General features: G+C 43.5%; 1 protein-coding gene across 1 annotated transcript in view; it reads left to right on the forward strand.

Moving 5' to 3' along the window:
• cntln (centlein, centrosomal protein) overlaps positions 1 to 27,500 on the forward strand; it is a 108,991-nt gene that overhangs the window by 30,358 nt on the left and 51,133 nt on the right. Inside the window, exons 12-15 of the mRNA XM_060873258.1 lie at positions 6,986 to 7,087; positions 7,792 to 7,872; positions 11,152 to 11,273; positions 21,659 to 21,775. Of these exons, the coding sequence (XP_060729241.1) occupies positions 6,986 to 7,087; positions 7,792 to 7,872; positions 11,152 to 11,273; positions 21,659 to 21,775 (422 nt within the window). The remainder of the gene's footprint in view (positions 1 to 6,985; positions 7,088 to 7,791; positions 7,873 to 11,151; positions 11,274 to 21,658; positions 21,776 to 27,500) is intronic.

The following is a 27,500-nucleotide window of genomic DNA, read 5'->3' on the forward strand; positions in this document are numbered from 1 at the left end:
TGTACTGGGCAGCAATTCAGACTGAAACCACACACACACACACACACACACACACACACACACACACACACACACACACCCCTCCATCCTGCACGGGCTGTCATTAGTGAGAGATTTGGTGTGATACAGTGCCAGACATTGTCCGGCTTCTGCCCAAATTACTCTTCTCACTGAAACCCAGGCTGTTTAAGGCTCTGTCCCAAATCTTAAGACTCTTAGTGTTCTTGCTAAAACTTTGCCCATTTAAAGCTTCTGCTGCAAACTCAAATCTGCTTAGATTTCAAATCAAAATCAAATCACATTGTATTTGTCACACACACACACACACACACACACACACACACATAAAGTACAGACATGCAGTGAAATGCTTTTTACGTCTGTCCGGTATTCAAACATAAGGAATGCAATTAGGGATAAAAATATAACCAAAACCAAAAGGAGATAAATAAAGTATAAACTATAAAATATGTCTAAGTGAAATATAATGTATATACATAAATATACATAAATGGGTATGGTTTTAATTACATTTACATTTACAGCATGTGACAGACCCCCTTATCCAGAGCGACGTACATAAGTGTTAAGTCTCTAACATTGAATACATTAACGCTGGATCACTAAGTTACATACTTAAGATACCATGAGTTTAAAACATTTGTTCAAAGTTACAATGAAGTGTCAAAGGTGTGTTTTTTTTTTTTTTTAAATGCGAAAGAATTAAGGAAAGAAGTGCTAGTTGAAGTGTTTCCTGAATAAGTAGGTCTTCAACCACCATTTGAAAATATCCAGTGACTCAGCTGTCCGGACCTCTAGGGGAAGTTCATTCCACCACCTTGGTGCAGAACAGAGAAGAGTCTTGTAGTAAACTTACCTCTTACCCTGAGAGATGGTGGGACCTTAAAGTGTCCATGTGCAGTGTGGTGTGTATAAAGTGTTACTGTGCTGTGCAAGTCAGAGTTAATGTGATGGTCCAGAGTTAAAGTGACAGTCCAGAGTTAAAGTGACAGTCCAGAGTTAAAGTGTCGGTCCAGAGTTAAAGTTTCAGTCCAGAGTTAAAGTGTCGGTCCAGAGTTAAAGTGACAGTCCAGAGTTAAAGTGTCGGTCCAGAGTTAAAGTGTCGGTCCAGAGTTAAAGTGTCGGTCCAGAGTTAAAGTTTCAGTCCAGAGTTAAAGTGTCGGTCCAGAGTTAAAGTTTCAGTCCAGAGTTAAAGTGTCGGTCCAGAGTTAAAGTTTCAGTCCAGAGTTAAAGTGTCGGTCCAGAGTTAAAGTGACAGTCCAGAGTTAAAGTGTCGGTCCAGAGTTAAAGTGTCGGTCCAGAGTTAAAGTGTCGGTCCAGAGTTAAAGTGTCGGTCCAGAGTTAAAGTGACAGTCCAGAGTTAAAGTGTCGGTCCAGAGTTAAAGTGTCGGTCCAGAGTTAAAGTGTCGGTCCAGAGTTAAAGTGTCGGTCCAGAGTTAAAGTGTCGGTCCAGAGTTAATGTGACGGTCCAGAGTTAATGTGACAGTCCAGAGTTAAAGTGTCGGTCCAGAGTTAAAGTTTCAGTCCAGAGTTAAAGTGACAGTCCAGAGTTAAAGTGTCAGTCCAGAGTTAATGTGACAGTCCAGAGTTAAAGTTTCAGTCCAGAGTTAAAGTGACAGTCCAGAGTTAATGTGACAGTCCAGAGTTAAAGTTTCAGTCCAGAGTTAAAGTGTCAGTCTAGAGTTAAAGTTTCAGTCCAGAGTTAAAGTGACGGTCCAGAGTTAAAGTGACAGTCCAGAGTTAATGTGACAGTCCAGAGTTAAAGTGTCGGTCCAGAGTTAAAGTTTCAGTCCAGAGTTAAAGTGTCGGTCCAGAGTTAAAGTGTCGGTCCAGAGTTAAAGTGTCGGTCCAGAGTTAAAGTGTCGGTCCAGAGTTAAAGTGTCGGTCCAGAGTTAATGTGACGGTCCAGAGTTAAAGCGTCGGTCCAGAGTTAAAGCGTCGGTCCAGAGTTAAAGCGTCAGTCCAGAGTCTGCCACAGACTCTAGAACTTGAATCTACTTTAGCGTTCCTGTTAAAACTGCTGCTTCATCTTCTTACTTCAGACAGTTTAATGTTCTCTCCAAATTCCTAGTTATTGTTCTTACAGGAACTGCCTGAAGGCTTCTTATTGCCAGGGACGTGAAATTTGAATATTCAAATTTAATTTAAACATATAAACCATAAATATATATATATATGTGTTAAATCTGGACATTCTCTCATATTTTATTGACAGAATCGGTGCATAATAAAAACTGATTGGGGGGGGTGATGTGTGTGTGTGTGATGTGTTTGGGAGAGGGTGATGGGGATGATATGTGTGTGTGTGATGTGGGGGGTGATGTGATGTAGGGGTGATGTGGGGGGGGGTGATGTGATGTGGGTGGGGGGATGTGATGGGTGGGTGATGTGGCGGGGGTGATGTGGTTGGGGGGATGTAATGTGGTTGATGTGATGTGGGTGGGGGGATGTGATTGGGGGGTGATGAGGAGGGTGATATGGGTGTATGGAGGCTAAAAGCAGCTGTAAGCCGGAGCTCATGTGACGATGAGCATCAGAGTCATTTCAGAAATCCACTACATCATGGAGCTGAAATGATGGAGTGGTCGGTGATGGAGACGAGTGGAGTGTGAATTGTTCTTGGTAATTACAGTCTAAAGGTTATTCAGGAAAGAACATCCACAGCTTTTCTTTATAAACACTCAGAAAGAAGAAGAATTATTATATTCTCCAGTTCCAAGAAACAGCGCTCATGCCTTCTTCATCATTTGACCCTTTTTGGAGCTTAAATAATTAACAGACATGGTTACTTTGATGTTGGGGTGTGAGGGAGTGTGTGTATTACCCATAATGCACTGTGAGTGTGTGTAGAACACACTACATATGATTGCTTTATAAATGTACCACTGAGAAGAGAGCGAACTGAATTAAAGTGTATGTTTGTGCTACACACTTATGTTCGGGACACGAGTTCATAAAGGAAATTGACCTTTAACCTTTAATGTCATCGAAATGTTTTGTTTTTATTTTAGCATTTTTTGGTCTTTTTTAAATTTTTTGTATAAAGTTTAAAATAAAAAATAATAGAAGGCAATTTGTTAAGCCTTGAGTGATGTGATGAAAGTTGTATAATCCTCCCGTTGGTGCTGTGTGTGTGTGTGTGCGTGCGTGTGTGTGTGTGTGTGTGTGTGTGTGTGTGTGTGTGTGTGCGTGCGTGTGTGTGTGTGTTTTAGTGATTAGCATTATCGAACTCAGGAGTTGTCAGATGTATAATTGAAGTATCAGCCACACACACATACACCTGGTTATGTGGGGTCATGTTTAGGAGAGTAGCCATGTTTCCTTTGATCAGAAGTGTGTGTGTGTGTGTGTGTGCGCGCTGCATACTGAGAGCCCACCAGTGTGTTTAAGCTTTAAATGTTTCACTCTGATGGACCAGACAGAGAAAGATCACACTACATCGACAGTCTTCATGTAGCTTTAAATCTGTATAAACTGATGATGAAGTCGCCCAGAAGAGGACGGGTTCTTCTTGTTCATCTCCAGGGTTCTTCCTCAGTCCAGGTCTGGGACCGGTTCCTGGTTCCTTGTTCATTAGGTTCAGGAGTCTTCTCCTGAGTATCTGCAGGAGCTCTACATGAGCGAATGAGGTGTGTCTTGTGTCGTGTGGAGTTTGTGTCTCGTACTGACCCCAGCTGGTTCTGACTTTGGCTGCGGCTTGTCAAGGTGTTCTGTTGTTTCTTTGTTTTTTGAAAGTTCTTTGTTGTTCAGTGCTGATGGTAGTAGCTGTATCTATATGCCCTAAGTAGCTCAACACACATTAAAGGTGGGGTCTCCGTTGTTTGAGAAATGCTTCAGAAAACTGAGTCAGGACGACAAACTAATCAAAAATCAAAACTAACGTATAGCCAATGAGCAGAAAGGGGCGTGTCTTGTCAATATGGGCGGAGAGAGTGTTCAGTGCGCATGTGTGACATTAGCAGAAAGCCTTTTTTACATTGACATGGAGGATAAAAACAAAGAAAGAAAGTGAAGAAAGACTTACGATAAGGTAAGAAGTAGGACGTGTTAATATAGGATCAGCTTTCCAGCGCTGGAGAGAACTGAAGGAGCAGGAAGTTGGTCACATATTCACAGATTGGAGTTTCCTGAGTCAATAACTCCTGAGCTAAACGCTGTTACTACACAAATAACACCTCTTTTCTATTGTAGTGATGTAGAGACGCAGCTACAACCGTGTTTTGTGTAGTAACAGTGTTTAGCTCAGGAGTTATTGACTCGGGAAACTCCAATCTGTGAATATGTGACCAACTTTACTTAAGACGCCGAGGCGCTTTTTTCCTTCTCGATAGGTGAGTAACGTTGGTTTTGTTTTGTTACACAGAACTAATATATGTCTTTGTCCTTTACATGATTATGTTTGTGTGTCATTTTTGCTTATTTGTTTATCTACAATCGTATTGTTCTTCACTTCAGCTATGATAAAGACACGTTTCTTTCCATTAGTTGCCTGTGTTACGTATGTATGTGTGGGCGGAGCTATCGATACAGGGGTGGGACCCATTTGGGTTAGGGGCGTGTTTGTTTTGGTTATTTTATATGTCAACATTTGAACACTTTCAAACAACGCAGACCCCACCTTTAAGTAACACTAACACTAAACATTACATGCTATTTTCTTCTTACCTGCTGGAACATCATGTTAGTGTTCAGTTTGTTTTGACTGAGCTCAGGGTTCTGGCCCGGTTCTTCCTGGCTGTGTTCAGGCTTCACTTGAGTTCTTCTCTGCGTTTTGGGTTGGACTTTGTTCTGGCTCTGGTCTAGATTTCATGGTTCTTGACTTGTTTTGAGTTGTTCAGGTTGTGTGTGGGATTTAGGTCCTGTGTTGGCACACTGTGGTTGGTCCGGTTTGTTTTGTGTTGTAAATGGTGGATTTTCGATGTTAACTCAAATTCTTTCTCATTTGCATGCAGCAGACGGGTCACGAGCCTCAGGGAGCAAAATCACAAACCCGTCCATATGTTCCTGCCCAGCCAGATCCCACAAGAGCCTAATCGTGTTCTGTAATTACACCACTCCTCCCTCTCCTCCCTCCAACTCTCTCTCTCTCTCTCTCTCTCTCTCTCTCTCTTCATCTCTCACACTATACACTTCCCCCCCCCTCCCGCTGGCTGGAAATGAGAGAAAAGCCCTCAAACACAGATAATTTGTAAATTGCTTCATGTGGTTACTGCTGCTGCCGAACTCTGTCGGCTGTTTTTTTTCCTTTCTTTTTTTCCTTTCTGTGAAGGGGACTGCTTGAAATTATAAATAATTGTAACAGATGCAGCAATATGGCCGGCCTCCAGCAAATGAGGCCCCAGATAATTTGGCCGACCCCCTTTGACAGGCCAATTTAATAAAACGCGAACAAAATCTTCCCGCTAATAATTTATCATTCTCTCTCCCAATTGGTTAAACTTAATTACCCTGGCAGTTAACAAGGTCACACCCAGATGCCAAGCGCCGCTGTAGTTTTGATAATGCGATCAGGAACTCAAAAGGTGATGACAGTCCTGTTGTATCTTTCATTACTTCTCAACTTGGTGAGAAAATGTAGGTGCCGAGGCTGTCAGTCCACGCTAATTATCCCCTCGTCATGGCGTTTAGATTTTACAGCTCAGATCACAGCACAGACCAGAGAGACAGAAAACAAGTGAACACTCAGCCTGCTTTACTGTGTACTACACACTATAGTGTAACACTATACACTGTACTACACACTATAGTGTAACACTATACACTGTACTACACACTATAGTGTAACACTATACACTGTACTACACACACTATAGTGTGTGTAGTACAGTGTATAGTGTTACACTATAGTGTGTGTAGTACAGTGTATAGTGTTACAGTATAGTGTGTGTACTACAGTGTATAGTGTTACACTATAGTGTGTGTAGTACAGTGTATAGTGTTACACTATAGTGTGTGTAGTACAGTGTATAGTGTTACACTATAGTGTGTGTAGTACAGTGTATAGTGTTACACTATAGTGTGTGTAGTACAGTGTATAGTGTTACAGTATAGTGTGTGTAGTACAGTGTATAGTGTTACACTATAGTGTGTGTAGTACAGTGTATAGTGTTACAGTTCTCACACTATACACTACACTCTAACACTATACACTACACTCTCACACTATACACTACACTCTCACACTGTACACTACACTCTCACACTATACACTACACTCTCACACTATACACTACACTCTCACACTATACACTACACTCTCACACTATACACTACACTCTCACACTATACACTACACTCTCACACTGTACACTTTACTCTCACACTATACACTACACTCTCACACTATACACTACACTCTCACACTGTACACTTTACTCTCACACTATACACTACACTCTCACACTATACACTTTACTCTCACACTTTTCTTTCACACCTTTATACAGAGTCTAACAGATCGATTAGGATGAAACAAAACAGAACCAAAACACAGCTGAGCCCAACAGATCAGAATCAGATCAGAATCGGACCAGAGACTCGGACCACAGTCAGAATATCCATACCTGTCCTTGTAAAACGTTTATTACATGTTTATTATTACATATTTAAATATCAGTGCTTATTGCCTTATGGGTTTATGATATTATTTTTTATATTTTTGATAGTTTCACTTTGAAACAGTTCACAGAAAAAATATATTTTTGCTGTTGTGTGTTTATAATCAGTTATTACTCTTGTTTTATTCTTTCTTTAGATTAATTAGAATAGTAAATATATTTATATAAAATTTTATACTTGTGACTCAATAAAGAGCACACACACACACACACACACACACACACACACACACACACACACACACAGAGGATTGAATGTTTTAGTATTAGTTCTAAAAAGATTCAGCGTATAATGAGTATAATGTTTAATTAAGTTGGGGTGTGTGTGTGTGTGTGTGTGAGAGCAGCAGAAGATAGAGCAGGAGTGTGTGGAGGCTGCACAGACTCAAGAGTGTGTGTCTCACTTCGCATCCTCTGAGACTCAGAGCTGTGGTACACAAACAGAGCAGGTATACACACGCACACACACGCACACACACACTTAACACAGGCTTTGTGTAGGGTAAGAACACCTCAGGTCTTCTTCCACTACACTGAGGAGTATCACTGTGTATCATGTGATGTTGGGTGTATGTGTCCTGTTGTGGCGCGCTCGCACACACGCACGCTCACACGCACACGCGTACACACGCACGCTCACACACACTCACACGCATGCGCACAAACACTCACACACACAGGCAAGTGCGCACATGCACAGAGGTCCTTCAGTATTGAAAAGCTTTGCACTGCGTGTGTGTATAACTCCTCTGAGGTTTGTCACTTTGTTCTTTACATCTGTACATAAGGTGATGTCATCAGCTCAAGCAGTACACACACTCCATCATCAACATCCTCCTTTATCACACCTTCTTTATTCACACCGTCACTTTACACTCTCTCTCTCTCTCTCTCTCTGTGCTGTGTCTATAACAAGTAAAAGCTGCTTCCTGTGTGTGTGTGTGTGTGTGTGTGTGTGTGTGTGTGTGTGTGTGTGTGTGTGTGTGTGTGTCAGTCATTTACTGTGTATCTAAATGGCCATACCAAAAAAGCATAACTGCACGTGCGTATTGAAATCTCTCTCTCTCTCTCTCTCTCTCTCTCTCTCTCTCTCTCTCTCTCTCTCTCTCTCTCTCTCTCTCTCTCTTTCACTCTTTCTATGTCTGTGTTTTAGGGTTCCAGGTCTGTTTTTCCAAGCAGTAATACAACAGCTGAGAATAAAATCCAGCAGTTGGAGGAGTTACTCATTCTCAAGGTAACTATGCATTACTGTTTTGATCTGTTCACCTCTCTCTCTCTCTCTCTCTCTCTCTCTCTCTCTCTCTCTCTCTCTCTGTCACTGCCACTCTCTTTCTCTCTGGGTCTCTTGCTGCAGAGAAGGAGACAGAAAGAGAAACAAAAACATATTACATAGCAAGACAGACAGAGAGAAATGGAGTGAGAGAGAAAAACAGACAGACATATTTATTAAAGCTAGAGACCGACAGAAGAACAGATAAAGAATGACTGCAAGACGGAGAGAGAGAAATGTTTTTTACAGCTTGTAGTATCTGTCACTTAAACACACTCTACATAGAGCAGAACAATGACTCATTCATTGAGTTTTTGACCAGCTGTGTCTGTGTGTGTGTGTGTGTGTCTGTCTGTCTGTGCGTGTGTGTGTGTCTGTCTGTCTGTGCGTGTGTGTGTGTCTGTCTGTCTGTGCGTGTGTCTGTCTGTCTGTGCGTGTGTCTGTCTGTGTGTGTGTGTGCGTGTGTCTGTCTGTCTGTGCGTGTGTGTCTGTCTGTGTGTGTGTGTGTGTGCGTGTGTCTGTCTGTCTGTGCGTGTGTGTGTCTGTCTGTCTGTGCGTGTGTGTCTGTCTGTCTGTCTGTGCGTGTGTGTGTCTGTCTGTCTGTGCGTGTGTCTGTCTGTCTGTGTGTGTGAGTGTCTGTCTGTCTGTGCGTGTGTGTGTCTGTCTGTCTGTGCGTGTGTCTGTCTGTCTGTGTGTGTGCGTGTGTCTGTCTGTCTGTGCGTGTGTCTGTCTGTCTGTGTGTGTGCGTGTGTCTGTCTGTCTGTGCGTGTGTGTGTCTGTCTGTCTGTGCGTGTGTCTGTCTGTCTGTGTGTGTGCGTGTGTCTGTCTGTCTGTCTGTGTGTGTGTGAGTGTCTGTCTGTGAGTGTGAGTGTCTGTCTGTGAGTGTCTGTCTGTGAGTGTGTGTGTCTGTCTGTGAGTGTGTGTGTCTGTCTGTGAGTGTGTGTGTCTGTCTGTGAGTGTGTGTGTCTGTCTGTGAGTGTGTGTGTCTGTCTGTGTGTGTGTGTGTGTCTGTCTGTGAGTGTCTGTGTGAGTGTCTGTCTGTGTGTGTGTGAGTGTCTGTCTGTGAGTGTGTGTGCGTCTCTCTTTGTGTGTGTACGTGTGTGTCTGTGTAGGTGTGTGTAAGAGGTTAAAGTGTGTATTACACTGCACACTTGATGGGTTAATGGAACAGTTACTCAGAGCATTTATAGAAGATTCTGTGACGCACCAGAGACTCATTTAACACACACACACACACACACACTGCTGTTGCCCTTCTGTTTTCCACCTGACCTTCTTCCCCTCCACCACCACCTTACACACATACACACACACACACTTGTTTGCCGTCTGTGAAGGCAATGAAACAGCAGGAGAGGCTCTACTTTGGCTGAAGTCTACTGCAGGAGCCACGATCTCCACTAAACGAATCATCTGCATCACTTTGCTGACCTTCACACACACACACACACACACACACACACACACACACACACACAGACACACACATACTTGTCTTCGTTGCTCTTTGACCTTGCCGCCCCTTTACGTATATCTCTTTCATGTTCAGTGTTTAAATAAATGAATAAAGAACAACAGTAGGACATCTAGCAGCTAATCTGGGATGGAACAAAACCACTACTGTGTCATAATGTTATTGTAAATCATCGTTACAGAGGAACAGTAAAGAAGTGTAAACTCCTCTGTCCTGAAGATGTGGAGAACTTCATGTCCCAGCTTCACCTCTGACTGAGACACGGCACTGACACTGGAGACTCCTTCACTACATCATACAGAAATGACTCCTTACTTTAAGAAATCTTCATCATATATACATTTAAATCTGTTTATTATCAGTGTATCGTGCACTGTACATGTCCCTGTGACTGAGCAGTTGCTATGGAAACGATAACATGTTAGATTTGAGTGTATTAATATAAACCTGAACTACTGTCAGAGAGAATTAATCAACACCTGATGTCCAATCAGAGTCCAGAATTCAGCAGTAATTAGTGTGTGTGTGTGTGTGTGTGTGTGTGTGTTTTGAGGAGAGTTAGAAAGTTGAAAGTTGAGTTAGGTTCATCGAAAACCAAACTCCGATCACATGCTGAGAATGTTGGTGTGTGTGTGTGTGTGTGTCTGTGTGTGTGTGTGTGTGTGTTTATTGATCGTTTCTGAGACCCTCGACACTCCATGATGTGGCTAACGCCGTGTCACTCTGACGAGAAACACTCTCCTATCAATCTGTGCTGTTCATTAGAGCTCCACAGTGCTGCTCACGCTCCCTCTTCTTCTTGTCTTGTCTTTTTTTTCCTTTCTTTTTGCTCTTTTCGAAGGCTTTGCTTGTCCTCTTGTGAATATCTGAGCGGTAAATCCATACTTGTCACACAGGCGGAGGGGCTTGTTCTCTTTGTCCTTGTTAATAATAACAGGGTTCAGGGCACTGCTTTTCCCGCCTGGCAGGCCTGCCGTGTCATAGCTGCAGTAAACAAGCCCTCTCTCTCTCTCTCTCTCTCTCTCTCTCTCTCTCTCTCTCTCTCTCTCTCGCTCTCTGTTCTCCGTCTGGGTTCTGGCCGCTCATGCAGAAAGCAGATCTGACTTGCCTCTTCCAGTTCTCGCCCTAGCTAAGGTCAGAATAATAGGGCGCTTCTTGTCAGGAAAATCTATATGTTCACCCCTGAAAAGTCTCGTGTAATCTTTTTGTGGGAATTTTTTTTTTTTTTATCCTTTTTTTTATCCTTTACAAATGGCTAAGGGTCAATATTTGTGGGCGATTTGGGAAGCGACCCTCATTCCACCCCCACACCCCCACCTCCACCCCTCCCGAATCTGCCCCTATCCATCCCCCCCACCCCATGCTTGTCTTCTCTCCCGCTGAGAGGTTTAAGTCGGAGTGAAGGAGCGAGTGGAGAAGTGAAGGAGTCAGCCTCTCCCTATTGGCCAACCGGTGAAATGTCAGGCTGTAATTATGTCTCAGGTGCCAGGTTGGCGTGGAAACGCTTATCAGTGTCTCTCGCTCTAAAAGTAAAGCGAAGGCGAAAAGAAAGACAAGCGTGAAAGAAGGGGAGAGCACTTTGTTTTTAAAAAAAGTTTTTGTCTAACAAAGTTAAACTGCAGGTTTCGTGAGCAGAACCTTTACACACCACTTAAACTGATAGCATTATTTTTACCAATAAAGACCTTACAGAGTCATAAGTTAAAGCAAAGGACATTTAAAAGTATTAAAATATTGTGTGTGTGTGTGTGTGTGTGTGTGTGTTACAGACAGCAGAGAACGAGGAGTTAAGGCGAGCTCATGCAAAGCGTCACGATCGTCTGCGCCTGATTCAGACCAACTACAGAGCGGTGAAAGAGCAGCTGAAGGAGGTGGAGGACACACAAGGCCTGTGAGTAACACACACACACACACACACATACACACACACACACACTACTAAGTGTTACTAAGTCCTTATAGCTCTGTCTTTGTTTTATGTAGCACCCTGATCCTGGAGAAACGTGTCTCATGTCACTGTGTACTGTAACAGCTAGATATGGTTGTAATGACAATAAAAGCTTCTTGACTTCACACTCACACACACACACACACACACACACCACTGAACTATAATAATTCTCAACACAATCATACTTCATCTAACACCAACATTATTATAAAACATGCATTAATAAATACCCCAAAATAAGGTTCAAATACCAACATTCATCAACAAACACCATCAGACATGCAGTTAGACACCAACAAACACAATCAGACATGCAGTTAGACACCAACAAACACCAACAGACATGCAGTTAGACACCAACAAACACCATCAGACATGCATGCGGTTAGACACCAACAAACACCATCAGACATGCAGTTAGACACCAACAAACACCATCAGACATGCAGTTAGACACCAACAGACATGCGGTTAGACACCAACAAACACCATCAGACATGCAGTTAGACACCAACAAACACCATCAGACATGCAGTTAGACACCAACAAACACCATCAGACATGCAGTTAGACACCAACAAACACCGACATGCATGCAGTTAGACACCAACAAACACCATCAGACATGCAGTTAGACACCAACAAACACCATCAGACATGCAGTTAGACACCAACAAACACCATCAGACATGCAGTTAGACACCAACAAACACCAACAGACATGCAGTTAGACACCAACAAACATCATCAGACATGCATGCAGTTAGACACCAACAAACACCATCAGACATGCAGTTAGACACCAACAAACACCAACAGACATGCAGTTAGACACCAACAAACACCATCAGACATGCATGCAGTTAGACACCAACAAACACCATCAGACATGCAGTTAGACACCAACAAACACCAACAGACATGCAGTTAGACACCAACAAACACCATCAGACATGCAGTTAGACACCAACAGACATGCAGTTAGACACCAACAAACACCATCAGACATGCATGCAGTTAGACACCAACAAACACCATCAGACATGCAGTTAGACACCAACAAACACCATCAGACATGCATGCAGTTAGACACCAACAAACACCATCAGACATGCAGTTAGACACCAACAGACATGCAGTTAGACACCAACAAACACCATCAGACATGCAGTTAGACACCAACAAACACCAAAAGACATGCAGTTAGACACCAACAAACACCATCAGACATGCATGCAGTTAGACACCAACAAACACCATCAGACATGCAGTTAGACACCAACAAACACCATCAGACATGCAGTTAGATACCAACAAACACCAACAGACATGCAGTTAGACACCAACAAACACCATCAGACATGCATGCAGTTAGACACCAACAAACACCAACAGACATGCAGTTAGACACCAACAAACACCATCAGACATGCATGCAGTTAGACACCAACAAACACCATCAGACATGCATGCAGTTAGACACCAACAAACACCAACAGACATGCAGTTAGACACCAACAAACACCATCAGACATGCAGTTAGACACCAACAGACATGCAGTTAGACACCAACAAACACCATCAGACATGCAGTTAGACACCAACAGACATGCAGTTAGACACCAACAAACACCATCAGACATGCAGTTAGACACCAACAAACACCATCAGACATGCAGTTAGACACCAACAAACACACACAGTCATGGTGGTGTCCTGGTGTTTGGTGTTTGTTGGTGTCTAACTCAGACACTAAATAACACCAGTGTCTCTTTCCTGACTACATCACTTTTGTCAGACTTTTGTCTTATTACTTTTAAAAGTCCTCTCCTTTGGAAGCCTGACCGTGCCTCTTTGCTAACCACCTTCTCAAGTATACTTGCCTCTTACCCTGAGAGATGGTGGAACCAGTCAAGCAGTGCTGGTAGATCTGAGGGTGTGAGGTGCAGTGCGAGGAGTGATGAGGGCTTTGAGGTAAGAGGGAGATGGTCCATTTTTGGCTTTGTAGGCCAACATCAGTGTTTTGTATCTGATGTGTGCAGCTACAGGAAGCCAGTGGAGGGATCACAGCAGTGTGGTGGTGTGGAGAACTTTGGCAGGTTGAAAACAAGCTGTACAGCTGCATTTTGGATCATTTGCAGAGGACGGATTGCGTTCATATGTAGACCTGCCAGCAGTGTGTTACAGTACTCCAGTCTAGAAATGACATGAGACTGAACAAGTACCTGAGCAGCCTGTGTGGACAAAAATGGCCGAATCCTTCTAATGTTGTAGAGAAGAAACCGACATGAGCGAGTCACATTAGCAACATGAGAGGAAAAGGACAGTTGATTGTCCATGGTTACCCCAAGGTAAGGGCTGAAGGGGAGATCAGATCGTTGTGCAAGGATATAGCAAGGTCATGACCTGGGGATGAATCACCTGGGATGAACAGCAGCTCAGTTTTGCTAGGATTTAGCTTTAACTGATGAGCAGTCATCCATGATGAAATTTCTGCTAGACATGCTGAGATCCGAACAGAAGCTGTGGTATCTGAGTGTGGGAAAGAGAAGATAAGTTGTGTATCATCAGCATAGCAGTGGTAAGAGAACCCATGTGAAGAAATAACTTCACCAAGAGAGTGAGTATACAGGGAGAAAAGAAGAGGACCAAGTACTGAGCCCTGTGGGACACCAGTGGAGAATCTGCATGGAGCAGATGTCACTCCCCTCCATGTTACCTGATATGAGCGTCCTTCCAGGTAGGAAGCGAACCATTCCCAAGCTGATCCACAAATCCCAAGACTGCTGAGGGTGGCTAAGAGAGTCTTGTGGTTGACCGTATCAAACGCTGCTGAAAGGTCAAGGAGGATAAGGACGGATGACAGTTTGGCTGATCTAGCAGCATGTAGTTTCTCCGAGACATCCAAAAGGGCTGTCTCTGTGGAATGAGCTGCTTTAAAGCCAGACTGTTGGGGTCTTGGAGGTTGTTCTGTGAGAGATAGACAGACAGTTGATTATAGACAATGCGTTCAAGAATTTTAGAAAGAAAAGAGAGAAGTGACACCGGTCTGTAGTTACTGATGTCTGATGGATCCAGAGCAGGTTTCTTTAGAATGGGAATAACCCTTGCTCTCTTGAAAGTAGTTGGTACCTGACCAGATGCTATGGATCTATTGATGATAGTCATAATGAAGGGCAGAAGGTTTTGCGAGATGGTCTGGAGCATAGTGGAAGGGAGTGGATCCAATGGGCAGGTGGTAGGATTGCAGGACTGGATGAGCTGTAAAATCTCTTCTGCTGCTACAGTTGAGAAATGCGACAACGAAGGAGTGGGGAATCCATCCTGTGAGATGTAAGTGCAGTCGGGGCTGAAGTGAAGGTACGGCAGGTTTCTTCAATCTTCTCCTGGTAGAAAGAAGCAAAGTCTTCTGCAGTCAGGGAGGATGAAGAAGGTGGAGCCGGGGGGTTGAGCAGAGAAGAGATGATGTTGTGGAATTTCCGAGGGTCATGTGAGGAAGCTTCAAGCTTTTCTTTGTAGAAGGAAGCCTTGGCAGAAGTCACATCTGAGGAGAACCTGGCAAGGAGTGTAAGAATCAAGATCTGCATCTAGTTGTGATTTCTTCCACTTTCTCTCTGATGATCTTGGCTCTTCGATTGTTGCGCAGCACATCTGAAAGCCAAGGAGCAGAACAAGAAGTTTTCTTGGGTTTAGTGAACATAGGGCAGAGGAAGTCCATGGTTGAGGAAAGAGATGAAAGGAAAGTATCTGTGGCCGAGTCCAAGGGTAGTGAGGAAAAAGACTCAGGATCAGGAATGGAAGAAAGAGTGCCAGAAGCTACAGAAGAAGGGGAGACAGAGTGAAGGTTGCGGCGGGTAAGAGCAAGGGGGTGAGAGGTAGTTTTAGGTAGGGTAGGGAGAGTGATGGTGAATGATACCAGGTGATGATCTGAGACGTGTAGTGGGGTAGCAAGAAAATCAAAGGAGTAATGGGAAGTTAAAGCAGAGATAAAATCAGCTTTTTTCACAGCAGACTGACAATTCCAGAGCCCACCTACCACCACTGTTTGAGACTTACACAACAGAGGAGGGTAGATGAGGTTACTGGGATTGTGACCTCTGCTCTGTAGACGAGAGCGTCTGCGACAGTAGGAATTGAGTACAGAGATGGGTTTGAGGCAAATATCTGCAGTCAACCAAAAGTGAGAATTAAGGTATGGTAGAATATATCAAACAGTACTAGACACTTATTTTACAATGTGAGATAGAGAGATACTTACAAACTAGCGTCTGTAGCGGAGAACCTTCAATTTAAATAGGTAAGCCCTGCCCACAATTCACACCTTAAGGGAGACTGAAACTACTCCTGATTAATCAGCTGAAAGACCAACACTATAAAATCAACAATGGTATAGAATATAACAATTCAAATAACCGTGACACTTCCCTGAATGCGTCCTTCCAGTAACCGTGACACTTCCCTGAATGCGTCCTCCAAGTAACCGTGACACTTCCCTGAATGCGTCCTCCAAGTAACCGTGACACTTCCCTGAATGCGTCCTCCAAGTAACCGTGACACTTCCCTGAATGCGTCCTTCCAGTAACCGTGACACTTCCCTGAATGCGTCCTCCAAGTAACCGTGACACTTCCCTGGATGCGTCCTTCCAGTAACCGTGACACTTCCCTGGATGCGTCCTTCCAGTAACCATGACACTTCCCTGGATGCGTCCTCCAAGTAACCGTGACACTTCCCTGGATGCGTCCTCCAAGTAACCGTGACACTTCCCTGGATGTGTCTCTGTAACCCTTTTCAAACTGCATCACTTCTCTATCCCCCCTTTTCCTGACTGGATCCCCTGTGTTCCCCTGAACACACCCCTTACCTGACCACAGGTAACGTCGTGATCATCTCTTCCCATTACTTCTCTAACCTCCTCTTCTCTGCCTGTGTCCCTTTAGTACATACTCCTCCACTCCTACACCTCATCTTTTCTGTAACCGTGTCACTTCCTGTGTGAATGTTTCTGGATGGTAGTTGGACGGAGTGAGATTTAGAGTTTGATGTTTGTAGTAAAAGCTCAGTGCTGCTCAGTGAGCAGCAGTGTAAAGTTTCATTAGGGTTCTTCTGTCTTTTGTCTCTCTCTCTCTCTCTCTCTCTCTCTCTCTCTCTCTCTCTCTCTCTCTCTCTCTCTCTCTCTCTGCTTTTTGGAGGTGTTTAAACAGAGCTAATAGAAGCATGTGTTGAGTTTCCAAGCGGGATGTGAGTGTTGACCTCTTTGACTCGACTCTCTCTGGGTTAATTAAACGAAACAGCTATGCAACGTGAACCTGTGTGAATTTGTGTGTGTGTGTGTGTGTGTGTGTGTGTGTGTGTGTGTGTGTGAGAGATTGCATTACACTGGGATGGGAAAGAAAATGATGAAGATAATAAGTGATGATAAAATGTTTTTTTGTGTAATATCTTAATTTATTTGAAATCTTTAACACCAGTACCAGTATTTGTTTAGTGTAAAATAAAAGTAATAAATAAATGTAATTAGAATTGAGAAATTGAATTTTGATATGGTGATATGGTGTGTGTGTGGACACACTTTACAGATATGTGTTATGATGTGAGGGTGAAGTGGGCGGGGCTTAAAGCATGATACTGCAGTGAAATTTTATATTTTAATTAGTAATAAAGTGTAAGGTGTAATTAGTTAATTTAAATGGTTGAATGGTTTGTATGAATAAAATACATTTATATTATAGTGTGTGTATATTATAGTATAAATTTTGTCAAAGTTTATTTACTTTAAGCAGCAGAGTGTAAATAAATTGTGTAAAGTGAAGCAGTGTTAAAGTTGAAGCTCTACAAGTCAGAGTTGTCACTCATTTACACAAGGCTCTGAAGAACTCACGTCATTCTGATCAGCTGACGTGATGGAAGTTCAGTGTGAGAGAACAGGATCAAAACTTTAACAATAGTTGTCTTTGTGTTGTGTTGAACAGCATGTAGAGTTTTGTATCCTTGTGTTTCTCATCATTGTGAAAAAAGGGCAGATTTGTCAGTGTGTCTCTCCACAGCGTCATTGTGTCTCTCCACAGCGCGAGTGTGTCTCTTCACAGCGTCAGTGTGTCTCTCCACAGCGTCAGTGTGTCTCTCCACAGCGCGAGTGTGTCTCTTCACAGCGTCAGTGTGTCTCTCCAAAGCGTCAGTGTGTCTCTCCACAGCATCGTTGTGTCACTCCACAGCGTCATTGTGTCACTCCACAGCGTCAGTGTGTCTCTCCACAGCGTCAGTGTGTCTCTCCACAGCGTCAGTGTGTCACTCCACAGCGTCAGTGTGTATCTCCAAAGCAGCAGTATGTTGTGGGTTTTTGCATGGAGGTTTTTGTGGCTGTGTGGATGTTAGGAGCAGCTCGGCGTCTCCTTGGTCCGTAGAGAGTGGCGCGGCGTGTTTGGAAGACAATAGGAAATGAAGAAGCTGCGTTAAATGCAGAGAAATCAGTTCTAACAAGCCAGGGGGGAACACGTCAGCTCTTATCGCTTTTTGGGGCTTGTTAAGGAGCCCCCAGTCACCACCCCCACCTCCTGCCCCGTTCCTCCACTTACACACTCTCATAAAACAGCGCAGTGGGTGGCAGGGGGCTTGATGGGGATCGGGTTAAGGTGGGTTAACACACACACACAGACACACACACAGCTTTGCTTGTATAGAATCAGAATTCGTCACCGTTTCTGCTTTGACCTTTTGCTGCTCTGATTGATCGACTGCACAAACTGGTACGCCTCACAGAATGAATTTATTAGCTATCACGGCTAAGTGGATTAGCCTTTCTAACTAACTGTATTACACACCTGCTGGCTGGGAAGAAGTCCTCGGGAGAGGTCAGGCTCGCTACTCCGTTATTGACGGGGAAAGAAAGCACTAGCTCTCTATGCTGCCCGCTAGCACCTCATTATAATGCAAACGGCCTCACACCAGAGCCCTGAGGAACGCCATGTCACTCGTCATTAGCGTTGCGCTAAACCGACACTGTTAGGAACAAGCGTGTGCACACACACACTTCCTAAAGCTTAAAGTTTAGATATGTGAGTTAGTGTAAATCAGAGCAGGGACGATGGGATGTGTAAATAGAATTAAAGTTTATTAAAATGTCCACATCAAAGATTCACTCAGAAACTCACCGCAATTAGCCAAAGACTTTCAACAATTATGTTTTTTCTCCAGTTGTGAGGTATAATGAAGTAAAAAGTGCTGTTGGAGTGTCTGTCTCTCTCTCTCTCTCTCTCTCTCTCTCTCTCTCTCTCTCTCTCTCTGAGATCTCACTCTCAGGGAGAACAGCCACAGCTCGCCTCACAACAGGATGTGCTTGTTAAGCTCTTGCTGGATTTTCTTTATCTTTCTTTCTTTCTTTCTCTTTTTTTTCTTTTTCTTTTTTTTCCCTCTTTCTCTTCCTCTTCACACAGTGTGTTGCTGGCCCACAGCGCCATCATCCCCAACATGAGTTAAGGCAGGAAGTAGATCATATTCATGTTGAGGCCATGCTAACATTCATTCATTCATTCATTCAAAAAGACAATGAAAAATTTCAGAAAAATAAACTCAGTCCTGAGATATGAAACTCACCACCACCACCACCACCACCTTCAGCAATCACTGCTCCAGAGATTCATATTAAAATCAAATAATTATTACTTCAGCTTTGGTGCTGATGATATTTTTATATTAATTCACCTTGTGTATTATTCTGAGATTTGAACTTTACAACCTTCAGGTCAGGATCTCAGGAGAACAATCACAGAAAATGACATTAAAGAACAACAAATTATTTTGGCTTAATCTTAATCTTTATGATGTAAAAATGTGGACTAACGCTTGGAAAGGTAGAACAGTAATGTGAAAAAACAACAAAAAAAGATTAGTACAAATAAGATTATCTACTTCACACTTACTCTATTTAACTAGTCAATTACTCCAACAAAAAATAAATAAATATATAAATCAATTCTATAAAAATGAGGCAGATATTTTTTTTAAATTTCTTAATTAGAAAATTATACAGAGAGATGGAGAACTTTACATTCCACCAATCAGACGCCGCCTTCTACACGGTGCCAAGAATCAAATCTTCTACAAAGATTTTTATTTATTTATTTATTTTTTAATGATATGAGTTAAAGGTGGACGAGTTACAGGTCTGGAGGTTGAAGTGTTAGAATGTCTTCACAGTGACCTGTTTAAATTTCAGTCACTTAACATTTACTACTTTATTATTATTTAATTTATTATATAATCAATCAGAACAACAAGAAGTACATTAGAACAGCACCATCAGTCCTTACAGAGTTTACATCCACACTGCTGTGTGTTCTGGTCTCTGATTGGACGTCAGGTGTTGATTAATTCTCTCTAACAGCAGCTCTGACTGTAGATCAGGTTTATATTAATGTACTGACTGTGATTTGGTTTCCATAGTAACAGCTCCTTCATAAGGAGATGTGTGTGTATGATGTAGTGAAGGAGTCTCCAGTGTCAGTGCTGTGTATCAGTCAGAGGTGAAGCTGGGACATGAAGTTCTCCACATCTTCAGGACAGAAAAGAGAGAATAAAGAGAGAGAATAAAGAGAATAGAGAGAGAGAATAAAGAGAGAGAGAATAAAGAGAGAGAATAAAGAGAAAATAAAGAGAGAAGAGGTGTAATTAAAAATAAAATAAAAAGTGACATTTCTTAAATAGATAGAACCTGTAATAGTTGGTGAGGTGCTGTGGTGTAAGAGGAATAAAACACCAGGGGATGTGCTGTTAGAGGAAAAGAATTACTGTATTATACTGCAACACACACACACAGTGTTTGTTACTTACACAACATATAAATATAATATAAAGTGATAGGGTTGTAAGTGTGGGAGTATTGTTAGATGTGTGTGTGTGTGTGTGTGTGTGTGTGTGTGTGTGTGTGTGTTGGGGTAACACCATGGTGGGGCATTAAGAATTTATAAAGTGAGATACAGTGATGAGACTGACCTCGTTTGTGTTCGGACATTTGCATGGCCCACAGGAAACACACTGCTGCAGGCCACTGCAGGCTGCCTTCGGCTCAGACGTGTGTGTGTGTGTGTGTGTGTGTGTGTGTGTGTGTGTGTGTGTGTGTGTGTGTATGTGTGTCAGAGTCAAGGCCACTGATTTAAATACTGGCAAACACACAAACACTCAGCTCCAAAAGTGCCTGTCCAACACATCCCCTGTGTTCACACTGTGTCAGGAGCTGTCAGGCAGGGCTCTGTGCATGTGTGTGTGTGTGTGTGTGTGTGTGTGTGTGTGTGTGAGTGTGTGTGAGAAGCTGCATGTATCAGAAACATGTAAAATACTGACGTGATGATAGATATGGATGAGAATAAATCTAATATCATTTAGAACATAAGTAGTTAATATTTAATAGTTAATGATACACACACACACACACACACCTACACACCGTTTATGTCTTTATATTGTATATCTTCTAAATTTCCAAATTTTACTTTAGAAGAAACAGGAGAAAGGTCCAGAGGTGATGTTTCTCTCAGGTGTGGTGTAGTCTACAGAATCTAAAACGTTTTAGAAACTTTTATTATTACAGTGTTGTTATTATTGTGGTGTTATTAATTATATATATATATATATTTATTTATCAGTAGTATCTCGATATTATCAGTTTCTGAACGGATGTCTAGCATTAAAACATAAGAAGTATGTGCACCCTGACCATCACACCCATTAGCTGAACATCTCACTCCAGATTCTTCTCTCACTAGATGTTGGATTGTGGCTGTGGGGATTAATGTCTGTTCAGCTACAAGAGCATCAGTGAGATCAGACTCTGATGTTGGAACGTTAATTCCAGAGGTGTTAAGTGGTGTTGAGTCAGAGTCAGGGCTTAGTGTAGGGCACTCAAGTTCTTCACTAAACCCTTCACCTACACACTATGTCTTCATGGAGCTGCTATTTGTACAGGGTCATTGTCATGATGGAGCAGGTTCGAGTCTCTGAGCTCCAGTGAAGGAAAACTGTAACACTTCAGCATAGAGAGATGTTCTGTACAAGCAGCAGCTTGGTGAAGAAGCGCATGTGGGTGTGATGATCGGGGGCACATACTTTTGACCCTATAGTGTGGCTCCGTTGTACTGTATTGTATGTGTGAGAAGATCACAGAGTTACAGTGATCTCCTCAAACATCTGAGCTGAGCTTCTTTACCTGGTGTGTTACACTCTCCTGTAGTCACTGAGGGAAGATGGGTGAATAGAGCAGCAGTGAAAAGTTATACATGTGAATGGTGAACAGCTGTTAAATGTGTGTGTGTGTGTGTGTGTGTGTGTGTAGGCCTAAAGGCAGTACAAGGCGAGCTGAGACGTGGGAGCTCCGTCAGGAGAACAGCGATGCCGTTTGGAACGAGTTGGCCTTCTTTAAACGCGAGAACAAGAAGCTTCTTGCAGAGAAGTAAGAATGTGTGTGTTGTGCAGTCACCAGCAGTGTGTATGTAATGCTGTTCTCTCCTAGTCTTCTGTTGTGTGTGTTAAAGTTTGAGACACACACACTCTTCATTATCAGCTCCATCCTCCTCCCACACACCGTCATTAGCGTCTCAATCCTGCACCACTGCTGCTTCCAAACTCACACATAAAGAAAAATTACATTATCCAGTCTCAAACTGTGTGTGTGTGTGCGCGTGTGCGTGTGTGCGTGTGTGTGCGTGTGTGTGTGTGTGTGTGTGTGAGAGAAGAGGTTTAGTTTTTCTGGCCCACGTTAATGATTAATGGTGATTTCAGGTGCTAATGATTAAGGGTTATCCCTTGCCAGCGACTGCACCTCTGTCTTCATGATGTGCCCTCTAGCAGGGGCAAACAAACATTAACAGATTACAGCCATTTGTGTTGCATGAGAAAGACCAGCTTTTCTCCACAGCATCACATCTCCGTGTATTTCTTTATCCATCTAAACACATATTTGCTCTCACGTACTTGGTGTTTTTTTTTCTTATAAAGAATCCAAAGAAGCTCTGAGCAGCTTCACAGAGTGCTCTCTGGAGAACAGTGTATTTCTGTGACTGCGTGTGTGTGTGTTAATTACCACCGCTCTTGTCTGCTGGAGGAGTCGTTCTTTATTAGGCCGCCTTGGCTTTCTGCTTGCCAGGCCTCATTTGGTCTGTGCTGAGCTGAGGGGTCTAACCCTGCCAGCCAGCGTGGCCCGGCCCTCCCCTGTTTGATCTCTACCCCTGGCCCGCTGTTCCAGGAACCCCCCCATTCCCCCCTGCCCTGTCCTCCTAATCCCAGCTGAGCTCATTATGATGTAGCCCGGCTGCCTGAGCTCGAGCTGTCCAAGCTAATTACGGCCTAGCGCTGGCCGCTGCCTGCTCAGGGCCTGCTGATGCTGCTGATGGGGCTGGAGAACGGGGATTCTGGTGTGGGAAGGGGCACAGAAGTGCTGCTGTACCTGTGAGTTTGCCTGCTGGGGCTGTTGTGGATGGAGAAGGGGCTGCTGGGGGAAGGGGTGCAGAATTGTTGCTGTACCTAAGACTTGGCCTACAGGGGCAAATAGAGCTGGTGATGAAAGGGCACATGTGCTGTATCTTAGAGTCTGCCTTGTAAGGTGTCTATGGTTTATAACTGGGGTTCTTGGTAGTGGGGTAGGGGTGGGAGTGCTGAAGTGCTTCTCTACCTGATTACTTGGCCTTTTGTAGCTGTTAGGACCAGCGAGGAGCTGAACATATTCAGAAGTTGCTCCTAAGTTGGTTGGATAAAGAGAGGGATTCTGGGTAAGAGAAGGGCCACCTTGGGACTGGAGAAGGATTAGGTGGGAATCGTGATGTGGAAAAATGTATGTTACATGTTGAGAACCTAGTATAAGTCTTCTAGAGTGGAAATGGAACATCAACAATGGGTTTGGTGATTTTATTGAGAGTAATTGGGGTTATTGCTGTGGGGCTGTAGTTGGGGTTGTTGTTTTGGGGCTGTAGTTGGCGGGGTTGTGTTGGGGCTGTAGTTGGCGGGGTTGTGTTGAGGCTGTAGTTGGGGTTGTTGTGTTGGGGCTGTAGTAGGGGTTGTTGTCTTGGGGCTGTAGTAGGGATTGTTGTCTTGGGGCTGTAGTAGGGGTTGTTGTGTTGGGGCTGTAGTAGGGGTTGTTGTGTTGGGGCTGTAGTAGGGGTTGTTGTGTTGGGGCTGTAGCTGGGGTTGTTGTGTTGGGGCTGTAGTAATGTATAAAACATGAAGAGCTTGATGACATAAACCTGTCACTTTAGTCTTGGTTAAGACCTTTACATGATTATAAACCAGTGTAAAGTAGAGTCTAAGTGCTATAACAGTTTGTGTGAACTGCTAATGAGTGTTAAGTAATAATAGTAATATATGTAACATTAATAAGAGCAGTGAAGGCTGGAGGATGTTGGCTTTTTACCCTGCACAGGTTTGTAAATGTATACATTATTAAATCAGTCTGCAGAAAGTATCTGTGTGAAAATAAGCCACATGAAATGAAATAAAATACTGAATCAATCCTCCTTATGGATGTGAGTATTTGGGCCATGTGTGAAACGGCCTTAAACCTAAAGTCTGCTGTTTGGGAGCCTGACCTGCCTGGAGTGACCTCTGAGGAACACGAGGGACTTACTTTCTTCCTATCTGCCCAGTGGCAGTCCTGCAGCATTAGTGCTGATCCTCTTTGTGTTTGCTTCAGTGGACGCTGAGTAAACTCACCCACATGGCCCCGTGCTCTCCTTTTGGAAAGAAAAAGCAGCAGAAGAAGCGCAGGACTTGCTTTGATCTCCGCCGGCCCTTAGCACCGTTACCGGCTCACAGTGTGCTCCACAATGCAAGAGGTCCCCTGCAGGCTGCCTTATTTTTAAACTCAAACAAGACGCCACTTCTTTTTTTTTTCTCTCTCATTAACTTTGTCTTTTACGGCTTACGACGTTCCCGTGATGAGCCACAACATGGATGTCTGCTAGTTTTGACTTATTCTGATTTAATAACATTGACGACCAGGAAGCTTTATAGACACGTTTTTTTTGGTCCTTCTAACTTTTTTATTTCTCTCTCTATCATCTCATCATTCTCTTTCACTTCCACCTGCTCTCTCTCTCTCTCTCTCTCTCTCCCCCTCTTCTCCCTCTTGTGTATATTCATTACATACAGGAAGAGGGATGGTAGGAAGATGCGAGGTGTAATTAGGCTGCGTTTCTTTATCAAGCTGTTTTGCGGCCTGGTGAACTAAATTACCATTGAAAGGCAGCGATTAGAGCTAGATGCCCGCTTTAAGAAGCCGATGGGCCCGAGCAGTGGCACGCAGCCATTTTGCTGACCGTACCGCAGTGATTGCGATGGTGAAGGTTGCACTCGGAAGTGTTGCAATGATCTGCTAATGGTTAATTACCTCCTCACGGCCTGGAGTTCTGGGACGTCTAATTGCCAGCGAAGGCGGCTTGCCCGATACTTAAGCAGCAGTGGTGGGCAGGCGTTTACTCCTCTCCCAGAAATCATTTCTGCATCGAGCGCCTAGTGGCCAGACGCTCCCCGCCGGCCGAGGTCCACTCCACAACCGTAAAAAAGCATGTGTGAGGTCCAAATGAGGAGAGCGTGTTTCCAGGTTCTTCTCGAGGTTGCAGGAATAGAAAGTTCTTGCCTCAGAACATCGAGCAAGTCTCATAAACATCTCGATTCATCTCAGCACAAAGGATGAGGTCTTTGCCAAGTGGTAAGGGACCACCATTTTCTTTTATTGCAAATTAAAACCAGCAGGAGAGAACAAGGGTGGTACTGATGGAAGGCAGGGGCAACACGCGAGATGTCGAGCCGGCGTTTAAGACCAGAGCCGGAGAACACTCCGGAGGAAAATGTGTTAAATTAAGTAAATTGCCAAGGCAAATAAAGCCGAGAGCCCGGCTCGCGCCCGCTGCAGATTCCTCCTTGTCGTGCGGCAAGCTGAGAATGTTCATTTGCCGAGATCATTTGCACAACCCCTCCACCCCGACCCCCTCCTTCGTTAATCTCTTTCTAACCCCCCCCCCACCCCCCCTTCTGTGTATCCAGCACTCTCGTTGTCCGTGCTTGTTAATTGTAGTTAAAGGTCTGTGAGTACAAAAATGATTTAGGCCTCATAAAGCGAGTAAACAGGGCCCTTAGCCAGAGACGGCTACACTCACACGACATCAAAGCATAAATTAGGCGGCCATTAGGTGCGAAAAAAAGCCTTTGAGATGATTTGCTCAGCGCTGCCTCCGCTGAGAGTGACCATTACAGACGTGCTCCGGGAGTTTGACTTTAATGAAGTTTAATAAAGTTTACCCGTTTTGCACTGATGAGTAGGTTTTTTTTTCCCGCCGTTTCATCTTGATTGCTAAAAGGTATTAGGAGTAATGAGGGGCTTTTGGCCGCCAGGTCCCGCACTGAGAAGGCACCGTGTGTGAATGCTTAATGTGTGTTTTGACGGCGAGTGCCCCTTCATCAATTATTTGTTAATAAATCATTAAAACACAAAACAGTGATTTAACAGGAGATATAATTGTGTCCTGCCGTGACGGTCCCTGTATTAAGACATCACTCGTCTTCTGCCTGAACAGTCAGGCTTCTTTTTTTTTTTCCCCAAACTGAGAAAATCATATTTTGCTTTGCGGGAATCGAGATTTTAAAAAAAAGAAAGCTGTGTTTCCGAGGGACGCGATGTGTCCGTGTAAACATGCGCTGTGTGTTTACGCTAATTAAATGCTGAGCACTGCCTCCATCTGGATGTGTGATCCCCGGTGGACGAGGATCTGTGACTCGGGAGTGTATCGCCTGCAGCCACAGAGCTGGAATGTGTGTGAAGCGCTGTGATTCAGCTGATGGCCAAGGACTCGTCTGACCTCAGGGCTGCTTTCTGGACTCAGACAAGAGCGCAGTTCCCCTCGGTCCCTGCAAACCATCCTTGAATCTTCTTCACACTGATTTTTTTTTTCCTTTTGTTTTGTTTCTGGCTCCGAGTCCCTGAAGTGTTTTAGTGTGTAGTTGTTGTGTGCCTGACTTGTCTCAGGTAAAAGAGCAGGACAGCGAGGGGACGAATGCCTCCAGGCTATCTATAGATTTCACAGAGAGGTTTTTCTCGACTGAGGAGAGCTGACAGTGCTGCACAATTATGACCCACTGTTGTGTTTTTACTGTAAAGTAACGCCATGAGCAAAATCAACATTCCAGCAACTTTTCCTTTCAGCCTTTTACACACACACACACACACACATACACACACACATAGACACACACACACACACACACACGCACACAAACGCGCGCACAAATACATACACACACACATATATAGACACACACACAGACACACACACACAAACGCGCGCACAAATACATACACACACACACACAAACACACACATACATACACACCACACACACATACATACACACCACACACACACACACATATATAGACACACACACACACACACACATATATAGACACACACACACACACATAGACACACACACACACAAACGCGTGCACAAATACATACACACACATATATAGACACACACACACGCACACAGACACACACACAAACGCACGCACAAATACATACACACACACAAACACACACATACATACACACCACACACACATACATACACACCACACACACACACGTGCACACATACATACACACACTTACACACACAAATGCGCACACACATACATACACACCACACACACGCACACATACATACACACCCCACACACACACGCGCACACATACATACACAGCACACATACACACCACACACACACACACAGTGTGCTTTTATTGTTTTTTTATTATTTTATTTCTTTTATTTTTGTGTTAATTTTTCAGTATCACTTTCAGTACAAACTGCGTTTTTGGAAGTTTAACACAAATAAATCAGAAAAGATTCAGATTTAGTTCAGTTCATGTTCTCAAATACAAAAAGATTTGTTATAAAGAAATAGATTCTAAACTCAAAGACAAAGACAGAGAGAGAAAATCCTTTCGGTGGTGAAACATCCTCCTGGTGAAACCTGTGGGACGCCTCATTTACAGACAATCAGACTGGACGTGCAAAAAAAAAGTCTTTTTGTACTCTAGTGTATATAGTGATCTTATTGTTCTGATTATTATTTAACATCCAGCTAAAAATCAGGGTTTTTTGTAGTGGAACATTTCTGA

The sequence above is a fragment of the Tachysurus vachellii genome, chromosome 6 (assembly GCF_030014155.1).
Source record: "Tachysurus vachellii isolate PV-2020 chromosome 6, HZAU_Pvac_v1, whole genome shotgun sequence".
NCBI classification, from domain to species: domain Eukaryota; kingdom Metazoa; phylum Chordata; class Actinopteri; order Siluriformes; family Bagridae; genus Tachysurus; species Tachysurus vachellii.